Below are 27,113 nucleotides of genomic sequence, written 5' to 3' on the forward strand. Positions count from 1 at the left end.
AGGCTGCAGGTGGGCTCCACATCACACCACCTCCGCCGTACGCCCAGGCCTGGGCGTGTCGTGCCTTGCTACAACATACACATGCTCGTTATGTAATTGCACCAGAACATAGAATATATATATCGAGTTCCCAATGATTTGAAGATCTGTCCAATTGCATCATCTCCGCTCGCCAATGCCTTGCTGACCATCGCGACTTCCGCAACCAGAGTATTTCACGTGCAAGAGAGCTGTCATCCCCAACACCACTCAAACCCACGACAAACGATCGCTCGTTCACACAACAACCAACCATGCCAGGCCCGAAACTTCAAACTAGCATTGCCATTGTTGGCTGCGGCGATGTCGGCGCAACACTGGCCTACACACTCATCCTGCAGCCTATCTGCAGCGAAGTGATTCTTGTCGACCCGAAGAAAGAGCTGTTAGAGGCACAAGTACGTGACCTGGGCGACGCGACATATCGCGGCGGCAGTGGAGTCAAAGTGCGCGCCGGCACGCACAAAGATGCCGGACAAGCCGATATCGTAGTCATCACGGCTGGAGCAAAGCAGAAGCCAGGTACGTGGATGCTCATAAAGCGAAGAGATGGGCTTGATAGCTGACAGTGTACAGGCGAAACGCGCCTCTCGCTCCTATCTCGTAATCTGCATATTCTCTCGTCCATCTTCAGCGCCATGTCACCCATCAGCCCACACACCATCCTTCTGCTGGTCGCCAACCCCGTGGACATCCTGACCTACTTCGCGCGCAAGCTCTCCGGACTCCCGGAATCGCAGGTCCTAGGTACGGGGACGTCGCTCGATTCTGCACGCTTGCGTGGCATTCTGGCGCAGAAGACCGAGGTCGCGCCTAACAGCATCGATGCGTATGTTTTGGGTGAGCACGGCGATAGCCAGTTCATTGCGTGGAGCAGTGCGAGTGTGGGGACTTCGTCGCTCAAGCTGGTTTTGGGCGAGAAGTTGAATGATGATTTCAAGGCCGAGATTGCGAGCCACACGAAGGGCGCTGCTGGGAGTATCATCGCAGCAAAGGTAAGGTTCATGTTTCTGACCCCTGAGATAACATGGCGCTGACGGTGTGCAGGGCTGTACTGCGTATGGTATCGGCAACATAGCCGCGTCAATCTGCAAGTACATTCTCTTCGATTCGCGCTCTGTGCGCCCTCTTTCTTTCTACCAGCCCGAGTTGGGCTGTTGCTTGTCGATGCCTGCTATCGTGGGTCGAAGGGGGATTGTCAAGCCAATGCCAATCGAGCTCGATGAGCATGAGCAGGCCGAACTCGAGAAGTGTGCGCATGGGCTGCGGGGTGTCATTGAGGGCGCAGAGAAAGAGATCGCTGCTGATGAACAGCTCAAGAAAGCTTTGGAAGCAGACATGGGTGTCTGAGCGAATCTAGGTTCCATGCATCACGTGTGATTTTGTAGGAGAGTTCAATACACATTGAAGGACAACTCAGATATCATTGAGTAGATGCTTTATGAAATGCACAAGCGAGACTAGTTTCGATCGCTACCCCAAACGCCGATGATGATGATGATGAAGGAAGAGTATACCGCGTGAATCAAGCCCTCACGGCCAAACTCCCGACCTCGATACCCTCAATGACAGGCATATCCGGCATACCCAGCTCACTCGGCACCGTGGGCGCAGTCTTAGGACTCGCTTCGGCACTCGTGTACGCCGAGTCTCTCCTCTGGAGCTCCAGCTCCTCATCAACAGTCTGCTGATACTCCTGCCTCCAGTCGCACAGCATGCCACTGGTCACATTGCTGCCGCCGCACAGCACAATGACAACCTTCTCGTCCTTCCGCACCGGGCGGCCCAGCGCCTTCTCGAGCCGCCCATCGTAGCACAGCGCCACGTTGACGCCGCACGCCAGCTCGACCATCACGCGCTCGTCGTCGGCGAGCCGCCAGCAACCCATCGCGGCGACGCCGTCGGGCAGCACGACAGAGCGCACGTTGGCGCGCTGGGAGTACTCAAACGTCCTGTCTGTGACGCGGGCGCAGCCGAGGCTGGTCGCCTTGGAGGTGATCTTGGGAAGGGTGATGAGCTCGTTTGCGGCGAGGCTTGCGGCGAGGGAGTCAGCGCCAGCCGTCTCGACGGCGAGGATAGTGGGCGTGTGCATGTTGATTGCGTCCATGGCCTGGCAGACGCCGTTGATGAGGCCGCCGCCGCCGACGCTGCAGATGAGGACGTCGGGGGCGGCGCCGTCGGGCATCTGTGTGGCGATCTCGTGCATGACGGTGCTGTTGCCGGTCCAGATGTCGGGGTGATCGAAAGGGGGGCAGTAGATGGTTGCTCCTTCGTACTGGAGGCATGGTCAGCGAGGGGAAAGGAGCAGTCGGATGGGAGAAGACATACGTAGGGCATGACGTGTTCACGGAGGTGAGTGTCGGCGTCTCGCCATGCGGCGCCGTGGGAGATGACGTCGAAAGCGCCAGCTGCGCGAAGCTTGGTGACCATCAAGGGAGATGTTGCTGTTGGCACGACGACAGTGCAGTTTAGGTTGAGTGCTCGTGCGGAATGAACAGCAGCGAGTCCAGCATTGCCGCCACTAGAAGCGAAGATGTGTGGTTGGGACCCAGCGGGAAGCTCTGCAAGGCGTCGTAGGATATAGTTGCCGATTCCTCTATCAGGTCATTAGATTGGGTGTCGGTAGTGTGATCAATGAAGATGAAGCTTACCGTGACTTGAACGATCCGGAAGGCTGTAGGTTCTCCAGCTTGAGGAAGATTCTGCTTCTACGATTTAGAACTCTCTTTTCACAACAAGAAGACGAGCATCACTGCGATAACATGGCAAGATGAGGATAGAAGAAGTATGACCGTACCATCCCGCTGCTTCAGAGAGCGCATAAGACTCCCTCAAGGGTGTCTCTACCCATGGGTTCGACTGCTTCTGGGAAGAGGTGTTGGTCTTGACGGCCATGTGATTGAGTTGAAGAAAAGACATATTGGGGTATGAACTGGCAAAAACAATGTGGATGAGGAAGACTTGATGAGACACGACACTTATGAGCCAGATGATAGCAAATTTGGGCCCTGTAAATATACACTCAGGTCCAACCACTTCAAAGCGAAATGCTTATCAGCTCCGCACAATCCCGCGGTACTATAGTTTCCCGTCGGGGATAGTTGGGTTGAATACCGCCATGGTTTTGTCGATTACCCTATAACTTCGAAAAATTACCCTATAGATTCTCGATAAGGATTGACCCACTAAGGTGCGACCGACAATGACACAGGAAGGGACCCCATGATGCGGCAACACTACCGGTGGATTGTGTTCCCTAAAGCGGCTATCAACGGCGGAGCTAAATCGGTCTTTCTGCCAGGGGACAGGACCACATGGTGCCCTATCATTGCACTGCATTTGCATCAGCGCTTGAGTGGAAGGAGAAGGTTGGTCCAGTTGTTCGAGAAAAAGTCGGAGTGGTCAAGATAATCTGGGGTATCGCGATAACTTGCGGGGCTTAGCGTCATGAGGACCATAATGGCGAGCTTCGGTCGTAGTAGCACGTCCGCTTTCCCATCGTGATCCAGAAGGCTGGGCGGGGAAAACTGCAGTCATTACAGGCAGGAGGTCCTTGAAAACGTGACATGCGTCCTCGCTGCAGATCATGCGGAGCCGCACGTGTTGGTGTCCATCTGCACACTTCTCTGGATCCGGGACCCCAACCGGACGACTAGGTGCAACATCTTATCGCATGACGACCCGCGGTATCTCAACCCTTCCCGCGGCAAGATCAGCATGCAACAGCCTCGCTCTGACTCGCTAACGCAAAGCTCAAGCTGCGACCTCTGGCTGGTTCAGCAGACTCTTCCTGTAATTCCAGTAGTTCGCCCTGATGGGGTCGTATCTGGTCGCCAGCAGATCCAATGCCTTCACAGCTGACTCCTTGTTGTTTTCTTCCTCGGCGTAGATGTCAGCCAGCAAGTCAAGCGCATGACTGGAATAGACCTCATCGGGTGACTCGATATCCGCGAACTCGGCTGCGAAGCTTTTGACGGCCGACTTTGGCTGCTGGCCGGCACGGAGGATACCCGTCAGATAGTTCCATGGAGCCTGGTTCTGCGGTGCTTTGCGAATGGCCTGCTTGGTATATCTGGTTGTGTCAGTACGCGCTGCTGCAAGGGTGCTGACAACATACTCGATCTCACGCTGGACAATTTCTTGACTCGGTGCATGTCCCTCGCGACTGCCGATAACCAGGTAGTAGCGATGGTTCCACGCTGAATTGTTCCTGACGTCCGCCTCGATCATACTCTCAGTCCACTTGAGCTCCTCCGGCTTGTCGAACAGATTGAAGCGCTTGACTAGCCACTGCCTGTAGCTCCACACGTGGTAGTTCTTCTCGTCCTTCTCGAGCATTTGAGCGACAAAGTCCCCTTCTCCCTCTGGCGAGCCAAGCGCATCGATGATGGTCTGGCGGTGGTGCCAAATCTGGTAGTTCTTCAGGTGCTTAAGCGCGGTCGGATTGAGCCACTTGATCTCGTCCTCGAGAGGCTTTTTGAGCTCTGATATTGTCTTTGCGCGGTACAGCCTGCGCATTGTCAGTATATGTCCGCTGGCTCCACCGAGGCGGCGGCGGCAGGCGGCGCGGCTTACCAGACAGTGTAGTGCGCCGGGTTCATGTTGATGATGTGCTCTGTGAGCCCAAGGCCTCTCTCGCTGAATTCGTTGTTCGCCATGACCGCGCGCAAGTAGCCCATTGCCTCACTGTACTCCTGGGTGTATGCGATTGCTGCGAGCGGGTGCATGCCGCCGTCGTCTTGCGGCAGCGGCTCGACGTCTGCCCAGGCCTCATCGTCGTGGTAGAATTTTGGCGGCGGCATTGTGTAATCTGATGTGTTCGTGAGTCCTTTGCGCAGTCGGACGAGTATGACGCGCAGAAACTGGAATGGCGACCAGAAGATGAGGGCGATGTAGCTGCGAATCAACTGCAGGGACATGGTGGGGTCGCGTGGGAGGAGCCACTGGTGTCACATCTGCGGCCCGGGCACCATTCCCTTTTCAAGTACATTCACAGAACAATGCTAAGCTCTTTGTGCAAAGCTACCTCTCAGGCTGCTGCGCGGTTGTGTCATGTTGTTCATTCTGATTTCTGGTTGCAGTAGGGCAGCCCTTCATCATGCAGTCTTCGAGACAATGGCCTGGGATTGCTGCACCAACATTCAGCTGGCAGTTGCAGCCAAATTGACATTGAGGCTCATCAATTATAGCTTCATCAAGCGATGCAGAGAGTATAGACTGATCAAGCTAGCTAGTCAAAGACGTTCAAACCTAATACCTGCCGCAGTAGAAAAGGTAGAAAAGGCATCCAATTCCAGGCTAAGTCTCGAACTCATTCTTCTACACATAAACGTGCATTCCCCATAATCGATGACTTGCCAATGGTGATCCCTTACCCCAAGCTCCAAATCACCTAGCAACAACATGCCCTTCAGCAGGGAGGGCAATCCCTTTGTCTACCCCACAACCAGTCAGGCCAGCCTTAGCATTGTTCCCCAGCACACCTCACCCACCACAATGCCATCGAGCAGCTTGGCTCTAGGCGCACCAGCAAGCAACCCAACGCCATGCTCCGAACCCATGCTCTAGTCCACGCCGTTGCCAACGTCTATGCAATGCCGCCTCCTATATCAAGCCCCTGCTGCCTTCACACCATGCAACACCACCCATCACAACCATGAGCTTCTTCGACGCCGCAGACCTGCCCCGGGCCAGTTTCTTCCGCGACTCGAGCCGCCAATACCGCGGCCTGAGCTACAACTGCAGCTACACGCCCCAAGAACCCAAATCTCGAAGTATGCCGCCGAGACGCGACTCCGCCGTTGCAACAAGCATGCGTTCGGCCAGAGCTGCTGGACTGAGCAAACCTACCTCGAACACAACTATCTCTGTCGAGCCCGAGGTCCCGTCCGATGCATCCTTCGCCGTCGATGTGGAGACTGCGTCTCTGGCATCCGACAAAGTCGAGCGGGCCCCTACTTCGGGCCTCTCATCTGAGTCGGGGCAGGAGTCTCGCTCCGGCAGTGTATCTCTGTGCAGATTATCAAAGCCGGTTCAGGACAGGAAGAGGATCGTAGCATCATCGATAGCAGGGACGGGGAAGGGAGATGAGAATCCAGGGCGCCTGGTGACGAGACCGGCAAAGATGTGAGGTTACTCCAGGAAACCGGTTTATGAATCAATGGCTTGGTAGCTCCGCCATTTTCGCACGCGACTCCGAACATAGTAGCCTTGCATGATCTATAGCACGGCTCAAATAAATAAGAAATGGGGTGCCGCAAGCTCCTCGTTCCCTGCTGGCATGCGTGCAACCCTGATACAGTTCTCCACAGCCTCAAATTATTCATCAGTGTACAGCAAGGCAGTGTGAACGAGGTCATTGTAGTTCAGGTGGAAAAGCATTCAATTATGACATACATAGGTATAAAGGTCGACGCGATCAGCCATGCAAAACCAAGCCCGCACAATACTTCAGTGCTCTTGACGACTACATCGCCACTCAACAACCGCCCATTAAATCCAGCAATGGTCGTGCCTACGAAGACTCCTTGAGCTCATACTCCCGTGCATCCTGGAACAAATCGATAATGCAACTAGCTGACCACGATTGTGTGGGACACGAGTCGCCGCAGAACTCTCCATTCTTTTGGGTCAGCTCTGTCAGGCCAGCCCAAGGACTCTCCTGAATGGCCTTCATGCAGCCAGCCAGGCGACGTGTGACCTGCTGGTAGCTCTCGACGCGCTCTTCGGCTGTCTTGCGCCGCTTGAGGTCGAACTTGAGCAATGCGCGAAGGAAGAAACCAGTGGGCCAAACCCATTCGGGGCCCTGGTGGTAGTTGCGGCCTTTCGAGGTATGGAAGTCGGTAGAGTCCTCGCTGTTGATGTAGTAGCCACGATAGTTCAAATCACTAGGGTCGAGTGTCTTCATGCCTTGTGGACCCAGCAGAATGCGATCGGCCATCTGCAGAGCGTACAAAGCATGCTCTGGATCAAAGAGATCAGGCGCCACAGACATTGCAACAGGGAAGTTAGGGCGTAGCTGATAATCCTCGTACTCTTTTCCGGACCGGTAGAGATCTTTGTAGATACCGCGGCGGTTGATGATGCTAGGGTTGACATCATAGTCGCCGTCCTCATCCGGTGTACGTGGGACGTAGAAGGTGCGCTCGAAGTTGGCCTTGATCTTGTCTGCCCACTTCTCGTAGGTAATAGTCTCCTTGCCATCGGGCAACGTGACACCCTCGTACTTGAACTTGCCTTGCTTGTACAGATCCGCGCACCAGCGGACAGTGCTGTAGAGCATACCGATCATTTCAACCGGTGCTCCATCACGGGGAGTACCGGGTACGCCCTTGCTGCCAGCCTTTTCGCTCTCGCCCATTTTGTCCATCCACGTGCCGCAGTTGGATTGGTTACCGCCGAAGATCAGGCCAGTCTCGAAGTCAGTCCAGATCTTGATGTTGAACCCTTCAGACTTCATCTGGCTGTCAATGTTGGGCCCGGCGTCGTATTCGCGGAACTCTATTCCAGAGGCATGACGTTGCAACGCTTCTTGGATGACGTCCTCGATGGTGGACGAAGTGGAGTAAGCCCGCTTGTCGTTATGAGGGAACCATGTATCGTCGTAAGGCAAGAAGCGCCTCTTGGCTTTTGCTTGAAGCAGGTCAAGCCCACCGGGGACAATCTTCGTGTAGTCCTGAATGTTCTGGAGGAACCACCATACTGAATCTCGAGAATTGTATCGAGGTAGCTTCCCGCCACTCAGAAGATTGGGAACCATGCCATGTTTGAGCACACTGGCAAAAGCCAGAATGTGCTCCTTGGCATCATTGTATCGTCCAGTGCCCATGTATAGGCCTCGGGCAGATATCGTAATGTCCCGGCCCCAGCAACGAGCCCAATCGTTCGCAAAATGAGGAAGACCAGCCGCCATGCTGGGAACGGTCTTCTCTGGCCAAAGAGATGCACTGTTCATGTAGCCAGTGACTTGAATGCTGACAAGAGCCAGACTCTTCAGGAACTGCTGCCCGTTGCGAACGTTGTCTCCCATAAGCTCGATAGCTCGATCGACCGCAGCATTGTAAGCAGTCTGTATGACCAGAGCAAAATATCGAGGAAGCAAGAAACTAGGCAGCTTGCGAATAGCGTCGCATCTTTCCTTCAACCACTTGGAGGGGCCCCGGACTCCCCGGTACGTTCTCTTCTCCGAAATCCGTTCGAGTCGGTTAACACAGTAGTCGAGTGCCCACTGGCCCTCTCGAAGATGGTTACAAAGTGGGTGTCCCAAATTGTTGTCGTTCACAATGTCGCGGAGTACGCTCCACCAACCCTGTAGACCAGCATAAACCAGGTTGCCATGTCCTGGCACGTTGTATGTTCCATCTTTGTTTCCTGTTGCGTCCCGTTCTTCTGGGTCACAGCGGTACAGGATGTAGTTCAGGTCCGTCAGGCTGGCTTCACGGAAAGCTGCATGCGCGCCACCGGTGACATACTTGTCGAGGCCGTCGGCGTGTTCAGCACCCGGCACCCAGGTTTCGAAGAGTGCAATGCTGCCAGGTGGAAACTTGTCAGGAATGGTTATCGTTGTCGAGTCGCCGCTCGATTCCACTCGGACGCCCTTGAGCTCATGTGTTTGTGCAGGCAAACCACGAAGCGTAGTCTTATCACCGATGACCTTCGCCCTGGTCTCGGGACTGTTGTCGACTTCCAAGTTCCAACTGCCAATGAGCTTTGCCGCAGTTCCTGGGAGGTTGGTCTGGCCAAAGCCTCCATTACCGTTACCATATCCAGGGAATGCCGTATGAGCGATAAGAAAGTAGCCCTTCCGAGTGTGGGGGTTGACACGGTGGACAGTAATGTACTCCCCATCGTGGTGGATGTATGTCTCGTCATACTCCTCTTTGCCCATCTTGTAGTGGATACCGTTGATGATCTTCCGGATACCTCCTATACCGCCTTCGCCGGCCTGTGCCGCGATTGGTCCTCCAGTGGAGCTGCTCGATGAGTAGAGCCTCTTTTCGTGAACGAGCTCAATGAGTTCTGGATACACCTCATCGTAACCGAAAACACTGCCTGTAGCGCAGGAGCACATGGCAACCAAGGCAGCCTGAGGGAGGGTGTCGCGGGCATCCCGCTTTTGAGCAGGCGTCTCATTGTCGTGCGTGCAATCCATGAATAGCGCGTGGACAGGGCTGCGCTTGATCTTCTTGATGATTGCGCGAGGCTGAGATGCATCGGTTGCATTGGTGTTTTCAGCATTCAGAACCTCATCGGTGTCAAAGCTGCCAATGGGCACACCGCCATGTCGATGAACGAGCCTGCTTAGCTCCTGGGTGCTCCAAGCCTGCATTCCCTCGCGAATCAGGCAGGCGATTCCGAGACGCTCAACGAACTTGAAGTCCATCTCTTCTGAGCCAGAGAATAGCTCAGCAACCACGAAGCAGTTGGGGTTAACTTGTCGCGCTTGATCAAGCATGTACTCGGCCAAATGGATAGGTGTAGAGTGGCAATTGTCGATACGGAATCCTTGGAAGTACTTGGCCATAAGACGTGTGTATTTCGCCATGTGTTCCCAAAGGAATGGGTTGTCCTCGGGGCCTGTGCCGTATCGAAGCTTGACGCAGTCGCCCCAGACAATGACTTCTCTTCTCAGGTATGCTCGTGATTTGGGCCCGGCATTGTCCCTCATGGCATCAGCAGCCCATACCCATCCATTGTTGACGAGTGCAAGTGCATCGGGATTGTGCTTCTTTGTTGTCTCGTTCAACGGCAGACGAGTGAAGTAAGGCTCAATGAGTGGATTGGCTTCTGTAACTTCGCCCAGCTTTGGGCCGTGGTCATCCAACCGCACATACTTGATCCGGTTGAAGAGTTGTTCCATAATCTCGGCCTTGTCGCTGTCGAACTCACGGTAAAACGGTAAGTTGATCTCGTTGCAAATGCTGGTAATCGCATCACGAGCTGCTTTCTCATCAGGAGTGGTGCCGGTACGACTGTCGTAGCGTCCAAAAAGGGCGCAGAGGAGGCCAGCACCCACTGCGGGCTCGATGCGACGACGGAAACGCTCGCCCATCCTGTCACCACCTTGCAACGCATGCTCCACCAACCAGTCGGCTTTCTGCTTGAGGGACCAACTCTTGATGGCATCAAGACCACGAAGACCAGCCTCACTAAAGCTATCATCGATGAATGTGGCTTGGCCAGCAATCCACTTCTCGACAATGGCATTGGCACTCTTCTCTGCGTCGATGACATAATATTCCCACAGCTTGATGTCACTAATCACCTTTGTCTTGATAACCTCCATAACCTTCAGGAGGTCATCCACGGTTTTGAAGTGGGTGGGCAGGCCATGCGACTTGAGCTCCTTGCCAAAGTTGAGAAGTGCAGTGTCGAGCACTAGCGCAGATTGCAGCCACGGTGCAGTGTCGACGTTGTAACCAGCCTCAGGGTGCGCCTCGAGCCACTTGCTGTTGTTCGCTGTGTGGTTCCAGACAACGTCCGTCATGCTCAAGAGATTGTACTCTGACTGCATTTTTGTGACCATGCGAGCAATGTCCTTCTCGCCATTGGGAAAGATGGTCGAGTCGAAAGCGAGCTGGTCATAGATACTGTAGGGTGAATTCGAAACTCCGCGAATCATAAGAGGAGTAAAGTGCACCATGTTGTAGCCACGCTGGCTGATGCCCTGGAGGTGCTTGTCCCAGTCGCTAGGATACTTGCCCATGAACTTTGACAGGCAGGAGAACAGCGAAACGGCCTCGATCGGCAGCTGCTGACCCTGTAGGGTAAGTCTGGGGCAGACATCGATGTAGTATGTTTCCGTTCGCGTAGGTTCCGGTGTTGCGACATCTGTGAAGGTCCACTGAGGCAGCGGTGTGTAGGTAGTGTAGAAAGAGTACGCGTTGGCCTCGTGGATAGGCACGTCAATCTCAGTGATCCCGTTGAAATCAGGTTTCAGCCTGGGCGACGTTAGCAGTGTATAGTAATCGAGATTTTCCACTTGAAAGACTTACTTGTATTCGCGGTACTGACTGCGACTGAACTTCTCGCCTTTCGAGGGAATGTTCACCCAGAGACTGCCTTGACGACATATCGAGCTGGTACCTTGTATCTGGAAACGGACACAGTACGCCGGCTCGGTCGGCGGTGGAAGATAAATGTAGGTTCCGGGAACGTCTGGTGCTCCGCTGTCCGTCAAGGGCAGCAGATACACAGCTTGTTGCGAGGCTTGTGGTGCAGGCATGGCTGACGATACGTCCTGGAGGCAGTTGGTATAGCGTCAATTGGTAGGATTGCAACGGACGTACGCGCGAGGGCTAGTAAATAATACAGAGGTGTGAAAGATTTCTGCTGATAGCAATGGGACGGATCTGTAGAGGTCGAGGGTGCTTTGGAGGAGAAACGGTGCGGATGAGAGGAACAAACAACAATGGCAGCCTCCACGCGCAGGTGCTGAGGGACAATTGCCCTCTGTGTATGAAGAAAGGAAGTAGCAGACGCGAGCGCCAGTGATCGGCATCGCAGGAGGTCGCGACCAGGCCCAGAGCCGCATTTCCAGCCAGACGTCATTGGCGCGGGGCTCCCGCTCAACAACACCAGTTTCCTGGGCTAAGGCCCGTGGGGATGTGAGCAGCCAATAGACATCCCTGCAACTAGGCTGCAAATGAGCCTCCAATTCGTCAAAACTTGTTATCCTCGAAGGATTTGTTTCATTTCTGCTCACCGCTCGGTCTCTGCGTATCGTACAACACCCTCTATCCCCCCGATGCTAATCCGCCGCTGCCCAGAAAGAACGCCTCGATGCAGCAGTATGTCAAGCTAATAGAATGCAAAAGTCGCAGCTGGAAGAAACACGGTCCAACTCCACCGCTGATACGAAGATACAAACATACAACCAAGAATCAGCTGCCACGAGTCCAAAAAAATATTGGTGCATGGGTATCGCGAACCTCATGGCAGTTCACAAACGACAGAAAATGCGAAACTTGAAGACCAGATCCAACCACCCTTTTGTCGTCGTCTCATGCGCGTGCAGTGTCCGCCTTGCGTCCGTGCCTCCATTAAAACTTGATATTAAAAGGTGAGCTGGGCGGGTTGCTCAGGTCCAAACGAAATTGTGTATCCGAAGGTCCACGGCTATGCAATGCTTGTGTTGGTGTTGCGCCATCGTTCCCATCCACCGAACCTCGGGTACTGGCTGAAGGCGGTGGACGCACAGGAGCGCCTCGACCATGGTGTCCATCAGAAGTTGATATGGCTCTCTCTGCCATAGACTCGTACTCACGATGCTCGTTGCGCAGGCGGGGCGCCGATTGTGGCGGCTGCACGTCCGCCTGTCTGGGTGGAAGAGAGGGTGGCGTTTCGCGTCCATTCCGATCTGCCGACTGAGCACGCGCAGAGGATTTACTCTGATCACCCGAATTGCTTCTTGTCGAAGTAGACTTTCTTGATTGGGTAATGTTGGGGGATGCGTGTGAACTCTTGCTCCTGCCAGATGGTTGTGAGTGACCATTCTGACTGGCTGTCGCCGGTGGTCTCTCTGGGCTTTCCGTCTCTAACGCGCTTAGGTAATTGAGCTCATCGGTCAGATACTCTTTTTCCGTCCAGCATCCTTGCCAGCAGTTACGCCAATCGAGAATCAGGAACTGGAAGCAGAAGGCATCGATCTTGATGGCCGGCTGGAAGCAAATGCACAAGTTGTTGTAGTTCATCTTGTTGAACTCTGAGCAAGAGTGCAAGAGACTGATGTGGCAGGTGATGGCAAACAGTAGGTAATAGTTGAACGGCGGCAGCTTAGACAGCTCATCCTTCAGCATCTGAGGCGTGGTTTTTGCGCCCTGGCACTCTTGCTGAATACGGTGCTGAATCGCTTTTGGAAAAATCTCGTCAGGCAGTTGACGTAGCCAATTCTTGAAAAGCGAGCCGATAACGTTCGGGTCGTTCAGGTTGTCGTCAGAAATAAGGTCAATGTCGCGATCTGTTGGATGTAAGCGATTGGCACTGGCACTACAAAGATCAGACTCACCTTGGTCGAACTTCCGCTCGTAGTACCTGACCTGCTGTGCAGAACCAGGAACACGATATAGGCCTTCTTCCTCGCAACCTCGCATATTCAGATAGTCGATGCAGCGCCAAGGCAATGCTGGCATCCAGAATTCCGTCTTATCTCTGGATTGCTCTAGCCTCGTCGATATCCTGGTCAACCTCGTCTGTTCGACAAGGGGTGTGTGAATGACTTTGTAGACATACGGCTCGGTCGACACATGTGTAGGGCTTTCGTGGTTGCTGTGACTACGTCCCAGCTTGCCGAAAATGCCTTTGCGAGCCGAATCCATCTTGTCTCCCATCTTGCGAGCACCAGATCCGAGACTAGACATAAGTGAGGCACCTTTGTTGTCGTTGTAAGAGCTGGACTGCAACGAGCCCTGCTCACTCTTATCACGTCTGGGGCCAGCCGAACCATTGTCGTTCTCGCGATTCACCAGTTGACCTGCGTCGTGGCGATCGGCGGAATGTGTTCGGAGTTTTCCGAACGAGGACTTGTTACCCCATGTTTTCCCCTTTTCCATTGGTGCAGTCTTGAGCGGCGTGTTGTCTCCATTCGTGGTCCACGTCGCCCCTACATCTGGTGACAACTGGGCGGGAGGGGCTTTGTTGAGCTTGGTACGAGAGCCTCCAGTCTCGTCTCCCTTGATTGATTTCGAGCGAAACAACGTCCCTTGTTTCTTGCCCTTTGCTCCCTTCGCTTTCGCCGGGTCTACATGGGCGTCTGATTCAGTCGATTTGCCAGAGCCGGTCCGTTGATCGAGGCGGACTATCTCCGAACGATTGTCTGCGCAGTTAGCACGCAGGCCCTGTGTTTGCAAGGGAGTCTGCTCACCATCAGAGTTCGGCGTTCGGACCGGGCGACTGAGGTCTGGTGTCGATGAACCGCCCCGTCCGTTGGCGTACAGCGTTGGCGACGGTTGCTGTGTGGCATGTTGTCTGTTCAAACTCTCTTGTGTGTTCAGGCGCGACGACGACTTCGTGGCGTGGAAGTTTGCAAAGATGTTTTTCGAGTCTTTCCGTGGCTTCGGCGAGGCTGGCGACTCGGGCATGCTGTGGAATGGTGCGCTCGGCGACGCGAACTCGGGTATGCTCGGTGATCGCGGGCTCTGCGGGCTCATGGGCGCAGTGTTCTCCTTGCCACCTGACTTGGACCGCATGGCTAGCGATAGCGTGGACGACTTGGGCATCTTGCGAACCTGTCTGCGCGGGGTGCCCGGCTGCTACTGTGCGCTTAGCGTCGCTCCTGCAGAGTCCTGCACGGTCTCGCGGGCGCGGGGCGTGGGCGAAGTACCTCTGCGAAAGGGCGCTCCTCACGGGTGGCTGCAGTGCGCGGGCGGGCGGCGGCGGCGCGTTCGACAGAGCGTTCGACAGAGCGTGGTGGCGCAGGGGGGTGGGGTGCGGAGGGCGTTAGTGAAGGCGATGCATGGGTCGCGGCAGTCGCGGGAACACGGGGTCGGGGGGGTGCGCGGTCGACGCGTCTGGGTTTGCTGCCCATCTTGTCAGCGGGCGGTCATGGAGGCAGCGGCCAGGAGCGGCGGGATAAAGGGCGCGGGCGGTGGTACGAACCTCGAGAGCGCGGTCGGTGTTGTCGTGTCCCCTGGCCAGCGCGGTCTGCAGGCGTGCGCCGATGCGTCGGCAGCGAGGACTCGAGACTGGACGCGGGCGGAGGGTCTGCAGGACGCCGGGGGCTGGAGGGCGGGTGCGGCGCGCGTGCTCCCTGCGAGGCCGTCTGTCTACACGGCACGGCTGCAAGACGGTCGGGGCGAGGGCGAGGGCGAGGGCGAGGGCGGCTCGTTCAGCAGCAGCAGCCTGAGCGACACGGTCAGCGGTGGTTGCGGAACGCGAAAGGGGCCGGCAGCGCTACGGGCGACATGTTGTACAACATTGAGCCGGCCGCAGGAGTGGAACAAAGAGGCCCTGAGGGCAGCGGCGGTTCGCGCTGGGCCACGCATTACTTACCCACTTAGCTCCTGCAGGCGCAGCGGCAACACGGAATGGGCAACAAAGACGCAGCGGCTGGGTGGCCGCGAGGGTTGCGGACGACGGGGACGGGACTGGGGACGGTGGGCGGTGGGCGGTGGGCTGTAGACTGTGGACTGGGGACTGTGGACTGTGAAGGCGTGCGCACACCAGTTCGGTAGCGGGCGTGCTGGTATGAACGGTGCCTGGGTGGTTCGCTCGGAAAGTGGCTATTTTGGGGCACAGCAGACGTGCGGCCCTGACTACAGGCCTAGTCGCCCGTTACGAGCAGCACAGCGGACAGCGCAGGGTGCTGGGAGGGGTTCGAGAGGCTGCGTCACGAGGGAGAGACAGAGTGCCAGACGCGTCGCCCGGCGCCTGCGGGCGAGACGGTGTGTGCAGCACAGCGGACGGCGGGCACTGCGCTCGTCTCGTCTCGTCTCGCCAGGCCAGCCCGACCTGCGCCTGCAAGAGGCAGGAGAGGCGGCGGCAGCCATGTGCGGCCGTACCTGACGAGACCGCGCACGGGCCCCGCCGCGATGCCACAGGCCTGGCTGCGCAATGGCCATGGCCGGCGCTGCCAAATGCCCCGGGGCCTGCACTGCCCAGCGCGCAGGAGATGCTGCAGCCGGCCGCCGCTCCGGGGCGTGCAGGGCGCGTCACGGCTTCACGGCGACGGCGGCTCTGCACACCCTCCGGCCGTGGGCGGGCGCTATCGCGGGCTATTTCAAGACGATGCGTCCGCTGCTTGGGCTGTCGCAGTGGGAGCTTCATCGTGCCAACGCCCGTCGCCAAGCGAGCCCTGCGGCAGGGATGGCCGGCGCACCGCAAACGTGTCGAGCCTAGGCTCTCTCCACACCATCGACTTCAGTTTCTCCTCCTCTGCCCGTCATGTCGTTGGCAGCAGGCCCGGGTCGAGCAGGCGGCGGCACTATGCCCGCCGAATTGCAGCTTTTCGTGGATAAACACGTTCGCTACATCCAGAGCCTCGACACGGTGCGTGCCATGTCCATCCGTGCCATGTCCATCACTTGCACGCAACCACCGCGACCGCCGCGCTGACCCGCTGCAGCGCAAAGACGAGCTCGAGTACTGGCTCACCGAGCACTTGCGCCTCAATGGCCTGTATTGGGGGTTGACGGCCCTGCACCTGCTAGGACATCCGGACGCTCTCCCGCGCACTGGCATCCTGGACTTTGTGTACTCCTGCCTGCACGAGAATGGTGGTTTCGGCGCTGCTCCGGGGCATGATGCCCACATGCTCTATACGGTCAGTGCTGTGCAGATTCTCGCGACCCTCGATGCCTTCGAAGAATTTGAAGAGCGCGTGGAAGGCGGGCGGCAGAAGGTTGGCAAATGTGCGTCTATTCTGAAACCACCGTCTATATGTCCATGCTTATGATTTTCAGTCATCGCAGATCTCCAAGACTCCGAGACCGGCACTTTTGCAGGGGATGAGTGGGGAGAACGAGACACGCGCTTTTTATATGGCGCCTTGAACGCCTTGTCTCTGATGGGGTTACTTGATCTGGTTGATGTGGATAAGGCAGTCCAGCACGTACACTCCTGCGCCAATTTTGACGGCGGCTATGGCACGAGTCCTGGCGCCGAATCTCACTCAGGCCAGGTGTTTACGTGTGTTGGAGCATTGACCATTGCGGGGAGGCTCGATCTGGTCGATCAAGACAGATTGGGAGCTTGGCTCAGCGAACGACAGCTTAAGAACGGCGGGCTAAATGGGCGGCCGGAGAAGAAGGAGGATGTCTGCTACAGCTGGTGGGTAATGAGCAGCATGGCCATGCTGAACAAGCTCCACTGGATCGACGGCGAGAAATTGACGCAATTTATCTTGCAATGCCAGGTCAGATATGAGAGCATGATCGCGCGTACAAAACTGACGTGAACAGGATCCTGAGTTGGGTGGCTTGGCCGACCGACCTGGAGACATGGTGGACGTCTTCCACACAGTATTCGGCATTGCCGGACTCAGTCTGCTCAAACACCCTGGGTTGGAAGAAGTGGATCCAGTGTAGTGAGTGCCCTTGAGATGCTCTTTGGGGGGGGGGACTGACGCAACAGCAGCTGCATGCCCCGGTCTGTGACAAAACGATGCCTGGGGAAGTGAAGACTAATGTAACTCCATGAAGGGGTTATAAACGAGGTTCATCTCCCGTGATATTGGTTTGCTTGACCGTGTGGTTCAGATGGTATAAGGCTGGACTGCTTGCCTGAACACTCTTAGAGTGCGTATACAAGCATCTCAGATATCCCCTTCACCCATCCACAACATGCGCCCTCTCGTTATCCAAACTGACGCTTCTCGTTCGTGAAGCGTGAGGTAAAAATCTGGAGGAGAGCAGAGGTGCTGCCTATTTGGGTCATGGCCGGATGTTCCACGTGCTCTAGCTGCCAAACCTGCACATACAAATTTCCTTCAAGACGGCAACCTCTTTCCTCCAATGCCCACTCGAGGCATCTGATGCATCCCTCCTTCTCACCTCGCCTCAGCCGCAAGAGAAGGCCATGAGCGACTGGTAGCCGCGCGTGTGCACCAGCCCTCATATCCTCGGGCTGCCACCACCCCTCCTGCTTCACACATCCAACACGCTCCTTTCGTGTCGCTTCTTTGTACACCATTGCGTTGCAAGCATTGTGCTTTCGCCTTGAGTTTGCCTGCACCACTTACGCTCCTTACACAGACATCACCCCATTGCACGGCGCTGCAATGGCGTCCAACAACATACCACTTCTATGCAACATCTGCCCCAAAAAGCCAAGCTTCAGCGATGTTTCTCACTTGCTCACGCACATCTCCAGCAAAGGTCATTTGTCCCACTACTACAAGGTCAAGGTCCGCTCGACACACGAAGATGCCTCTCGCCATATCATTGATGCCTACGATCGATGGTATGCCGATTGGAATGTCGAAGAGCTCATGTCAGATCGGATGAGTCAAAAGGATAAGCGTCGCACGCGTGCCAGGCCTGCTGGTATAGTTCTCTCACTCTTCTTCCTGCACTGCAACCCGAACGCCGTTACTAACCCTGCACTCGCCGCAGCTCGTTCCGCTCCTGCTCCACGAATCGAGGCTCCCGTATCTCGTCCGAGTCGCCGTGCCCCAGTCGGTGGGCTCCTCGATCCACGTCTTTCAGAACAACAGGTCATCAAAGTGGAACCAGACTCTGGCACCCCAACACCCACATCCCAATCTGGTCCTGTTTTACGTCACAGAAACTTCACGTCTCGTCTGCAACACTGGCCCACAGAGTCTCGTGCAAGCTCACGCAGCCTCACAAACCCAGATTATGAAACTTCAAGCGAATACTCCGATCCCAGCGAGCGACCGCGCAGGCGTTATCAGTACCCGATAGACGACACATGTGCCATCGAGGACGAAACAGTCGGGGCTGCAGATGACACCATGGCTGTCAGTGAGAGTACCAAACTGAAGGGCGTATACTGGCCCGGTATGGACATCTTCGACTCTGCGACCCCAGAGATGCGGCGCAAGAGAAATCAGAAGAAAGACCATTCGGTTGTTGCTCAGCTGGAGCTCAACTCCCAGGATGTCGAGGCTACTGAGCTCATATTCACACCTCATGGATCGTTCAAGCGACAACGAAGAATCTCCAGCTCCGTGTTCGATGACGAGGAAGATATTGAGATCAAGACTGAGAGCCCCCGACCTACGTTGTCACGACCTGCCCTTGCCAGCATGGATCCTAACATCGCTTGTCGTGTTCGACCAGGCAGTCGCGCTCCCATGTATCCGTTCCAAGCTCGTGGGCAGTACGAAGACAGGCGTGGCCGCTCATGTTTTGATTCTGGCCTCGGCAACCGCGCTCCAAAGCGTAAACGGGCATTTGATGTTTTTCAGGATGATGAAACATCCTTCAACCAGCCAGCCAACTTCAATTACCTCACTTCAGGCTTCGGTGGACAGGCTTCGCCATCACCACTGCCAGCATTCGCTTCGTACAAGCCATTCAGCGACCCTTTTCAGTACGACAGTAAGGAAAACATCTTCCCCACGCTTCAACAGCCTGCATTTGGCAACTTGCACGGGCACCAGATGCCCGGCTTATATTACCAGGCCTACGCCTACGGTCTTAGTCAAGATCAGCAGGGCCTACAGCATGGCGCTCCACTCTTCAGTGCGAACAGTGCTTATCAGCAACAACTTCAAGATGACGATGATGATGATCAGCGAACGATTACAGCTCCACCGTCCCCAGCTACAAGCTAGACAGCCTTCAGCCGATTACCGCTTGCAGGGATGCTACAGCGTAATCTTGGTTTTTCGTTCGAATGGCCCTTCACCGCGCGCCACTTACTCAACCGACTCTCGCTTTCGCCTTTTGTTTTACACGTTCTTCTTCGAGCGAGAGTACCATCACTACCTCGTGACTGCTTATTCTCCATGTTGGTGCTGGTTTACTTACTCACATTATGCGATATGGATCATGACTAACGACATTCATCAATCAATCTTACATGGTTACTACCACCAGAAGCGCCGATGTTAGCTCCCAACGGAAGCACAAGGACTGTAACATACGCTTCTTTTATATAGTGTCCAATACATTTATTTTGATACGTCGTCTCTCATTGCAGTCTCTTTCTGAGAACTATAGTAGATTGCCCAGGTGGTGAGGCAGCACTGATCACGTGTGACGCGCTAGGCTGCGGCTCTCAAAAGTGGGCCTGCAGCTCCGCAAGCTACCAAACCTTGGTTCGTCGCGGTTCTTACCTGCTCACTCCAGCCACCTCCCACTTGCTCACGCAATCTGATTCATCGCACGCGATTCCATCAGACCCAAGTACTAGATTCGATCCCGTAGGTCGGCACTGTACGCGACGACATGTTGCCTACCGGGCGCGGCGCGATCGCGCATATCGAGTACACAGGTGAGGAGGCTGCACCTGAGATCAGGAAGCTGCTCAGCGCAGTGGTAAGACCGATGCATCCTACTTGATCACTCGAAGCTGACGATAATAAGGTCGAGAACGAGGACGAATTCGAACGATGGGAGGCAATTGTCACTCGCGCGACCGAGCTCGAGGGAGGCGTCACGCGTAACTCGAGCCCATCAGCAATTGACCTTGTTCGCAACATATACGACTGCTTCCTGCAGAAATTTCCTTTGTTCTTCGGATACTGGAAGAAGTATGCCGATCTTGAGTTCGCGATAGGAGGCACAGAGACCGCCGAGATGGTGTACGAGCGCGGCGTCTGCGCCGTCTCTACATCTGTTGACTTGTGGGCCAACTACTGTACCTTCAAAATGGACACATGCCACGACAACGACATCATTCGAGAGTAAGTATAACCTTTTCCTCGGCCCTGAGACTCAAATCAGCCAATAGCCAGCGGCAAGCATCTTGCGGATTGGCGATGCACGTTCAGATTTGATCCAGTGCCATTACCTGCCGCTGTTTGTGCATCTTCGTCCCTCATTATACCTACTGCCTTGCGTGGACCTCATTTCGCATTTTCGAGACGTTTGGAAGACAACAGCCTGGTTCCTGCTGTGATTACAGTTTCCTCCCTGCAAGCACATCTCTCTCCCATCCCCTCTCACCATTCCTTCGTCCCATCAGACGATGCTAACCGCTCAGGCTTTTCGAGCGCGGAGCTCACTTTGTCGGTCTCGACTTCCAGAGTCACCCCTTCTGGGACAAATACATCGAGTTCGAGGAACGTGTGCAGGAGCCTGCAAATGCTACTAGAATCTACAGTCGCGTTCTACTCCTTCCTATCCACCAATTTGGGCGCTACTACGAGAAGTTCACCACCCTTATCGGTACTCGACCAGTCGAACACCTCGCTGATTCAGAAACACTGGAGGTCATCAAGACTGCGATGCAGCTAGAGAATCAAGGATTCCCTGAGAAAGCCCCTCTCGAGCTAGAGCGACAATTTCGAGAGAAAATTTATGCCTTCTACTATGAGTCCTACCAGCGGACTCAACAGGAAGTGCATAATCGATGGAATTACGAGCAAGCGATAAAGCGGGCTTATTTCCATGTCACAGAACTTGAAGATTCTGAGCTGGAGAACTGGCGGAACTATCTCGATTTTGAGGAGAAGCAGGGTCATTTTGAGCGCACGTCCTTCCTGTACGAGCGTTGCTTGGTCGCCTGTGCGCTCTACGATGAGTTCTGGCTTCGCTACGCACGTTGGATGTTTTCGCAGGGCAAGGAGGAGAACACACGCATTATCTACATGCGAGCAAGTTCAATCTTCGTCCCCATCGAGGCTCCTACTATACGCCTCAACTGGGCCCGTTTTGAAGAGAAGTTGGGCCGCATCTCAGTTGCCTGCGAGATACATACAGCCATGCTCGAGCAAGCGCCAGATCACGTTGAGACCATCATATCTCTTGCTGGCGTTGTGCGCAGGCACGAAGGCAACGACGAGGCTGTCAAGACTCTCGAGGAATATATCGAGCAACGCAGCAGTCAAGTTGGCGGCGTTTTGGTTGCGGAGCAAGCACGCATTCTGTGGCAATGCAAGGGCGTAGCCGAGGAGGCCCGCCGAGCTTTCCAGGACAAGCAGTCAAAGCTCTCGGATTCACAGGACTACTGGTACAAATACCTGCAGTTCGAGATCGACCAGCCTTCCTCCGACCAAGAAGAAGCTCACAACCGGGTGAAGGCGGTGCACGAATCTGTTCGCACTAAAGGTCGCCTCTCTTCTGGAGCATCCAAGAAGCTGTCTCACTTCTACATGGATTTCCTACTCAATCGCGGTGGCAAGGATGCGGCGGAGGAGTACATCAAGCTAGACAAGGATGTCAATGGGTATGTATCATCTGCTTCAAGCGAACCCTCCCAGTCCCATCCCTCCAAACGAAAAAAGCAGCCTCACAACGCAGCAACCAAGCGTCAACGGAAGTGATTGCTGGTCTCCGACACCATAGCCTGAGTAATTGCGTGTCTTTTGTCGAGTCAACACTCCCCCAGACACCTCGTCGCTTCATTTGTTCGTAATCTTCGCGTGTGCCCATCGCTAGCGGAATGTAATATGCCTCAAACCTCTTGTTCGCTTCGATAATGCTGACCTGGTGGCTTCTCTATAGAACCAAAGCACTTGAAGATCCTGCTGCTCGATACACCGCGTCCTCGAAGGTTGCCCACCGCACACGTTTCTAAGAGGTCATACACGTCACCTGCTGTGCGCTCTGACAGCATCCACGGACAGATCCACGAGGCTTCACCCTTTTGTGCAATACGGATCACCTTGTAACGATACACAATGCTCTTAACCAGATCACGTTCGCCAAATGTCGCGACCAGTTTCGCTGTAGAAAAAACCACGGCCGATCTTGAATAAGTGCACCGTTGTTGAAGAAACAACCTCCAGGTTTGAGCCATTAATCCCTTTCACCCCAACAAATGCTTCATCTTTGACAGTTCACTTCTGCACATACCCACCCTGGGAGGTATGCATTTCGGCACGGCTACGAGAAGTACATTGAGCTTCATTCTACGCTGCTGAGCCTAGATGAAAAGCAGATATGCTTCAATGATAGTTTTTGCACTCGGCCAAGGACCAATAGCACGTATAGAAGAAATTAATGAAATGCAAAAAACGTCTGTAGTCCGATATCGCAAGAGTGATGTCGGTCGGCCACTGTCACTGAAAAATCAGTAAAACCGATCATTTCAGAGTCGTGTGTCATATACTGTTGGATTATATCTCCTGAGTCGGAGACTCTCGCTCCCACCAAAGAAGATTAACTTATTGACAAGGCTGCAGCGTAACCGATCCATTATCCGTCTCTGGGTGTCTCGGGGGCATCACCCCGATACATCTCACCCTACAAACTCCTTCAATCACATTGCTGTCAGCTTTGAATCCAACACCAGTAGGCCAAACGTGCAACACCGAGGAGCAGACGCCTTATGATGAGGTCAGGCTCTATGGCATCGAGTGCCTATGTGGCACGACCACAGACTCGAACTCGCCATGCTTCCAGCTTGTCGACACCTGAGATTGATGAGAAGGGTACGAAGATGAAGCAGGTGACGATGGAGGCCACGAGGGAAGTAAGACCATCTGCTTCGCCCGAACTGCGGACCGAGGCCATAGTACATGTTTCATACATCTAAAGGGCGCCGAATACCCATATCGACTCTATGGTAGCCCGCCGAAGGGTTCCGTTCCTGGGCTTAGTATTGCCTTTGGTACGTTGATCTTGTGAGCATGTGGGTGTTACGCCTGTGGACTTGTCCAGAACATCTGGAGTCACTCGTGGCTTCCGTGTATCATATGGTTGCAAACTTGCAGGTGGAAAAGAAACTCCCTACTCGTCTCCTCGTAGTGAGATCTCGCGCAGTAACAGGCGGCAGCAATTGAGAATGTTCTTGCCACAATTGTACCATACTCCCGATCTAGTGAAGTCAAGCTGACATGCGAGTCATCACTCCGAAGCCCATGGATAATACGGGGTTACGCCAGCCGACTGACATCTAGAGCGTGTGTCGCAATCATGTCTCGAGTATCGTGACTGCTGATATTGGTTGTCATGTTCGGACATCACGTTGTGGTCACACCTGGCGGTTCGAACTCCGTTGCCGTGTGAGCGGAGTCATCAGCCGCCACTAACTTATTGTTCGTCGCGCTCGAACAGACATGGGGTCAACGCGAATACAACCTTCTGCATTCCGTGATGACAGACTTTGCCAGACAACTTTCGCATGATGTCGTGACAGATCTGAAACAGTGGATCAGATGTGCCTTGCATTCAGCCCTTTGACGGCTCAGGACCGCAGCAAGGTACTAGTACAAGGCATCTACAATTGCTAAACAGTATGGAACTAGTATCCTGCTCAGGCAATTACCCAAGAGCTGGCGGTGAGATAGTAGTCAACGGACAGGTTCAAGGGGTGGTGGCTGAGCCAACAGGCGCGCGCATCCTGTTTGCGCCTCAGCCTGCGCCTACCGGTTCCGGCCGCTCTCTCAAACAATAAAGAACATCACAATCGCACGCAAACAATAGCATCTATATTCGTAGCGTTTCCGTTCGTGCCTCATCGTTTGATCAATCCGCTTGCGGCAAATAAAGATACAAAGATCGTGGTTGTTTCGAATATTCACAATGGCGACTATTTCGACAAGGTAAATACTATAACTTAGGGCGCCTAGCGAAGCCTGTAGTAATCCGTACTCTCAGCTTCCTCCCCCAACCATCTCACACCAATTTCGCAAGGGCATCAACATTTCCAAGATCTGCTGTCAAAGTTCTTGTACGACCAAGCCTGGTTGAGCCTCACTTGTCGAGTCGCAGAATCCATATTTCACGCAAGCCTTGTAAACAGGACTTACCCAAGGTTGCAGTCCACCCAGGCAAGCCAAAAGCGGAAAACACCAGCCAGCCCGCTGCAATGGCTTCCAAAAGAGGAGTAGAAGGCAAAGAATGCCCAACGTGCAAGAGAAAGCTCGAGAATGAGCCGATAGAAGAGAAGCCTGCCAAAGTTGCAAAGACCAACACCGTGGACATCGATGCAAATGTTGACGACACACTGAACCAACTGCCTCCGTTACCTTCACCTGCTCTCAAGCCCCATGCTCTGTTTAAGCATTGCATGCCACCTGAGGCGCCAACGTACCGCGACTACTCGGTCTTCCTTGCAGGTAGCATTGAGATGGGCAAAGCCGTACAGTGGCAGAAGCTCATGGCGTCATTCCTTTCTGAGCTCCCCATCACAGTCAACAACCCGCGCAGAGGCCACTGGGATCCCAACGTCTCGAAAGAAGCCAAGGATGCAGACTTCAGACACCAGGTTGAGTGGGAGCTGTCCGCGCTGGAGAAGGCTGATGTCATCTGCTTCTTCTTCGACGCTACCACGATAAGCCCTGTCACGATGATGGAGCTTGGGCTCTGGGCCAAGTCTAAGAAGGTCGTCGTTTGCTGCGATAAGAGGTTCTGGCGCGCTGGTAACATTCACCTTGTTTGCGAGCGCTACGGTGTCCCGTTTGTGGAGACGTTCCAGGATTTGGTACCTGCTATCAAGAACATGCTCGAGGAAAAGGGCATGAAGCTTGATGAGAATGGTGACCTCATCAAGTAAGGGTCTCGCGTTCGCAATCCGCGTCAAGCGCTTGCGATCCAGGGTCTTGACTGAAGGCCTTGGAAGGAACGAGTGCGCTGAGCGTATCTTCGTGAGCTAAATGGGTGGTAATAGTGCAATTTGGGTTAGGCGTTATTGCGTTTCAATTGCGACTATCGCGGCGTTGGTAAGAAGATGGTCTACATAGCATGGGCGGCGCAATATCTGTAGTTCTGAATTGATTGGACGTAGTATTAATGCTACTCATAACGGTCCACCAAAGGCTCCAGTGCGTCTCTAGTGGTGATTGTGCTTGGTATTGTATGTGTTCTAGGAACCGACTCATTCTAGGGTCTCTACCAACGGTCTTTGATGTGGCGTCGTGTTACACTAACCATGCGTGCTAATAGTACGCTGACTTCTGACCCAGGAGTACCTGGTGACCAAAGTCTCTTGTTCGAGACAACCATACTTGCTCCAGCAATCATTCTTCGTATCACGATACTGGTCATAGACGTTGGCCTCGACCGCTTAGGGTGTTAGACCAATTACAGCCCTGTGAATATGCTCAGTAGAACGACAGATACTCTGTTCCAGAACATATGCTAGCCAAGGTTGATTTTGACAGGATGACGAGTCAGTCCTTGATGATAAGAATGAGTCGATGCATGACACCGAAGCTCGAATTAAACATCACTCACTCCGTCCGCTGATCTGAACTCTTCTACAATGACCAGAGTGCGTCATTGATAGGGCGAAACGTATCTATCGAACCGCTGATATTATCATGGCTGCGCTTGAAAACATATGGGGTATCTCATAGTACCATCTCCTTCTACTTCGTCAACAAAGCCCCGTTTCGCGATCCCCAGTATCAGCTCTCCTCAACATCAAACGCAACTCTAACCCACAAACTGCACCCGCCACAACCGACGAGAACCTCCTTCTCGCCCCTCCCCGCAGCATCTTCCAGATCGTCCTCCAAAATCCTAAACCCTTTCTCATCCCCACACCGACACGCTCTGGTCCACTCGCCCTCTGCAGCGTCCTCGTCCTGCTCTTCAAAGTCACTCAGATCCAGCAACTCGAGCCCGAGGATGAAGTCCTGGCTCAAGATCTGCCCTCCACCGCTCTTGTCGGCGCTTGTGCCTGTGCCGGTGGACAGGACGTGCGGATTCCTTAAGGCCCAGTTGTCGTAGTCTGCCCTCTGCTTCGGGTCGTCGAGCACCATATACGCTTCCTTGACATCGTCTACGCTGTACGTTCCGTCCCCCTTCGCGGTCGATGCGCCCTTCTTGTCCGGATGCGCAGCGAGCAGTGCGTTCCTGTATGCCCTTCTCAAGTCTGAGGTCTTCGATCTTGGGCCCGGAGACCCCGGGCTGGGCACACTAAGGCCGAGAACGTGGTAGTAATTTTTTGTGTATGCCATGATGGCTATAGAGTCGTCGACGAGATGAGTGGCGGGTGTTCGGTGTGTCTGACTGTGCTCAGGCGTTGATGGGTTGAATATGGGCGTGTTGGCCGTTCGTGGCACGTTGACCGTAGGAGCGTGAGATTCAAGGCATGATCGATGGTTCCACTTGCGCCTCTCGAAGACCTGCGGACTGCTCCAAGAAAGAGGATATTCAAGCTTTCGTGCGTTGTTCCTTGAAGCGGGGGACGATCATGGTGGGGATTCATTCACAAAATTTAGTGGGGCAGACCAAGCCCACGGGACAATCTTTGCAGGGTCAATGTGGATGCTTGTCAATATCCGATGCATGTGGCAAAGTCCTCGGTCTGGATTACATACTACGCCTACAAACCCCACGATAGTCACGCATGTGAGATGTACCGTCACTGCATCTTGGGTCCTTTACAGGGATGGTAAAACTGTTGGGCTTTATGGAATTTAGTGTCTGCTCATAGGCGCTTATGCGTAGTACCGCGTTGATAGATACTCGTCGAGTGGGTGTTGCTTCAAGCCGCCACAGTAACAGTTTCGTTCAAAGGGCGAAGTCGACGAACAGGGGAATAGGGGATTGCATTCG

General features: G+C 54.5%; 10 protein-coding genes across 10 annotated transcripts; 5 read left to right on the plus strand and 5 right to left on the minus strand.

Annotated features, from left to right (window-relative positions):
• The first annotated feature begins 135 nt into the window (after positions 1-135).
• C7974DRAFT_406076 (l-lactate dehydrogenase-like protein) lies at positions 136-1,461 on the plus strand. Its single transcript, XM_046143115.1, has 3 exons — positions 136-561; positions 616-1,034; positions 1,087-1,461. The coding sequence occupies exons 1-3, from the start codon at positions 294-296 to the stop codon at positions 1,387-1,389; spliced, it is 990 nt and encodes a 329-aa protein (XP_045991538.1). The 5' UTR covers positions 136-293; the 3' UTR covers positions 1,390-1,461.
• A 103-nt stretch (positions 1,462-1,564) lies between these two features.
• Positions 1,565-2,934, minus strand: C7974DRAFT_437950 (tryptophan synthase beta subunit-like PLP-dependent enzyme; the record flags this gene model as incomplete). The annotated part of the gene is made up of 4 exons (XM_046145227.1): positions 1,565-2,314; positions 2,368-2,635; positions 2,691-2,744; positions 2,837-2,934. 4 exons carry the CDS (start codon positions 2,932-2,934, stop codon positions 1,565-1,567), a joined length of 1,170 nt encoding a protein of 389 aa, XP_045991539.1.
• A 654-nt stretch (positions 2,935-3,588) lies between these two features.
• C7974DRAFT_82635 (uncharacterized protein) lies at positions 3,589-4,976 on the minus strand. Its single transcript, XM_046147338.1, has 3 exons — positions 4,615-4,976; positions 4,157-4,549; positions 3,589-4,111 (listed from the first exon to the last, which is right to left on the minus strand). The coding sequence occupies exons 1-3, from the start codon at positions 4,956-4,958 to the stop codon at positions 3,793-3,795; spliced, it is 1,056 nt and encodes a 351-aa protein (XP_045991540.1). The 5' UTR covers positions 4,959-4,976; the 3' UTR covers positions 3,589-3,792.
• A 1,424-nt stretch (positions 4,977-6,400) lies between these two features.
• C7974DRAFT_369663 (glucanotransferase domain of glycogen debranching enzyme-domain-containing protein) lies at positions 6,401-11,709 on the minus strand. Its single transcript, XM_046139947.1, has 2 exons — positions 11,034-11,709; positions 6,401-10,979 (listed from the first exon to the last, which is right to left on the minus strand). Exons 1-2 carry the CDS (start codon positions 11,261-11,263, stop codon positions 6,554-6,556), a joined length of 4,656 nt encoding a protein of 1,551 aa, XP_045991541.1. The 5' UTR covers positions 11,264-11,709; the 3' UTR covers positions 6,401-6,553.
• A 335-nt stretch (positions 11,710-12,044) lies between these two features.
• Positions 12,045-14,703, minus strand: C7974DRAFT_82783 (uncharacterized protein). The gene is made up of 4 exons (XM_046147340.1): positions 14,635-14,703; positions 13,901-14,555; positions 13,046-13,852; positions 12,045-12,997 (listed from the first exon to the last, which is right to left on the minus strand). Exons 2-4 carry the CDS (start codon positions 14,253-14,255, stop codon positions 12,081-12,083), a joined length of 2,079 nt encoding a protein of 692 aa, XP_045991542.1. The 5' UTR covers positions 14,256-14,555; positions 14,635-14,703; the 3' UTR covers positions 12,045-12,080.
• A 1,257-nt stretch (positions 14,704-15,960) lies between these two features.
• Positions 15,961-17,060, plus strand: C7974DRAFT_322399 (geranylgerany transferase type II beta subunit; the record flags this gene model as incomplete). The annotated part of the gene is made up of 4 exons (XM_046138860.1): positions 15,961-16,023; positions 16,100-16,385; positions 16,437-16,888; positions 16,935-17,060. 4 exons carry the CDS (start codon positions 15,961-15,963, stop codon positions 17,058-17,060), a joined length of 927 nt encoding a protein of 308 aa, XP_045991543.1.
• A 692-nt stretch (positions 17,061-17,752) lies between these two features.
• C7974DRAFT_323081 (uncharacterized protein) lies at positions 17,753-19,273 on the plus strand (the record flags this gene model as incomplete). The annotated part of the gene is made up of 2 exons (XM_046138881.1): positions 17,753-18,022; positions 18,116-19,273. The coding sequence occupies 2 exons, from the start codon at positions 17,753-17,755 to the stop codon at positions 19,271-19,273; spliced, it is 1,428 nt and encodes a 475-aa protein (XP_045991544.1).
• Positions 19,274-19,709: 436 nt separating this feature from the next.
• On the plus strand, positions 19,710-22,622 carry C7974DRAFT_406088 (uncharacterized protein). The gene is made up of 4 exons (XM_046143116.1): positions 19,710-19,979; positions 20,028-20,347; positions 20,647-21,831; positions 22,110-22,622. Exons 1-4 carry the CDS (start codon positions 19,890-19,892, stop codon positions 22,180-22,182), a joined length of 1,668 nt encoding a protein of 555 aa, XP_045991545.1. The 5' UTR covers positions 19,710-19,889; the 3' UTR covers positions 22,183-22,622.
• A 1,396-nt stretch (positions 22,623-24,018) lies between these two features.
• Positions 24,019-25,331, plus strand: C7974DRAFT_369679 (uncharacterized protein). Its single transcript, XM_046139948.1, has 2 exons — positions 24,019-24,151; positions 24,207-25,331. The coding sequence occupies exons 1-2, from the start codon at positions 24,132-24,134 to the stop codon at positions 25,102-25,104; spliced, it is 918 nt and encodes a 305-aa protein (XP_045991546.1). The 5' UTR covers positions 24,019-24,131; the 3' UTR covers positions 25,105-25,331.
• Positions 25,332-25,627: 296 nt separating this feature from the next.
• C7974DRAFT_406094 (CSL zinc finger-domain-containing protein) lies at positions 25,628-26,868 on the minus strand. Its single transcript, XM_046143117.1, has one exon. The coding sequence runs from the start codon at positions 26,510-26,512 to the stop codon at positions 25,958-25,960; it is 555 nt and encodes a 184-aa protein (XP_045991547.1). The 5' UTR covers positions 26,513-26,868; the 3' UTR covers positions 25,628-25,957.
• Positions 26,869-27,113: the final 245 nt, after the last annotated feature.

This window comes from Boeremia exigua, assembly GCF_020726555.1.
Source record: "Boeremia exigua strain MPI-SDFR-AT-0100 chromosome Unknown C7974scaffold_15, whole genome shotgun sequence".
Lineage (NCBI taxonomy): Eukaryota > Fungi > Ascomycota > Dothideomycetes > Pleosporales > Didymellaceae > Boeremia > Boeremia exigua.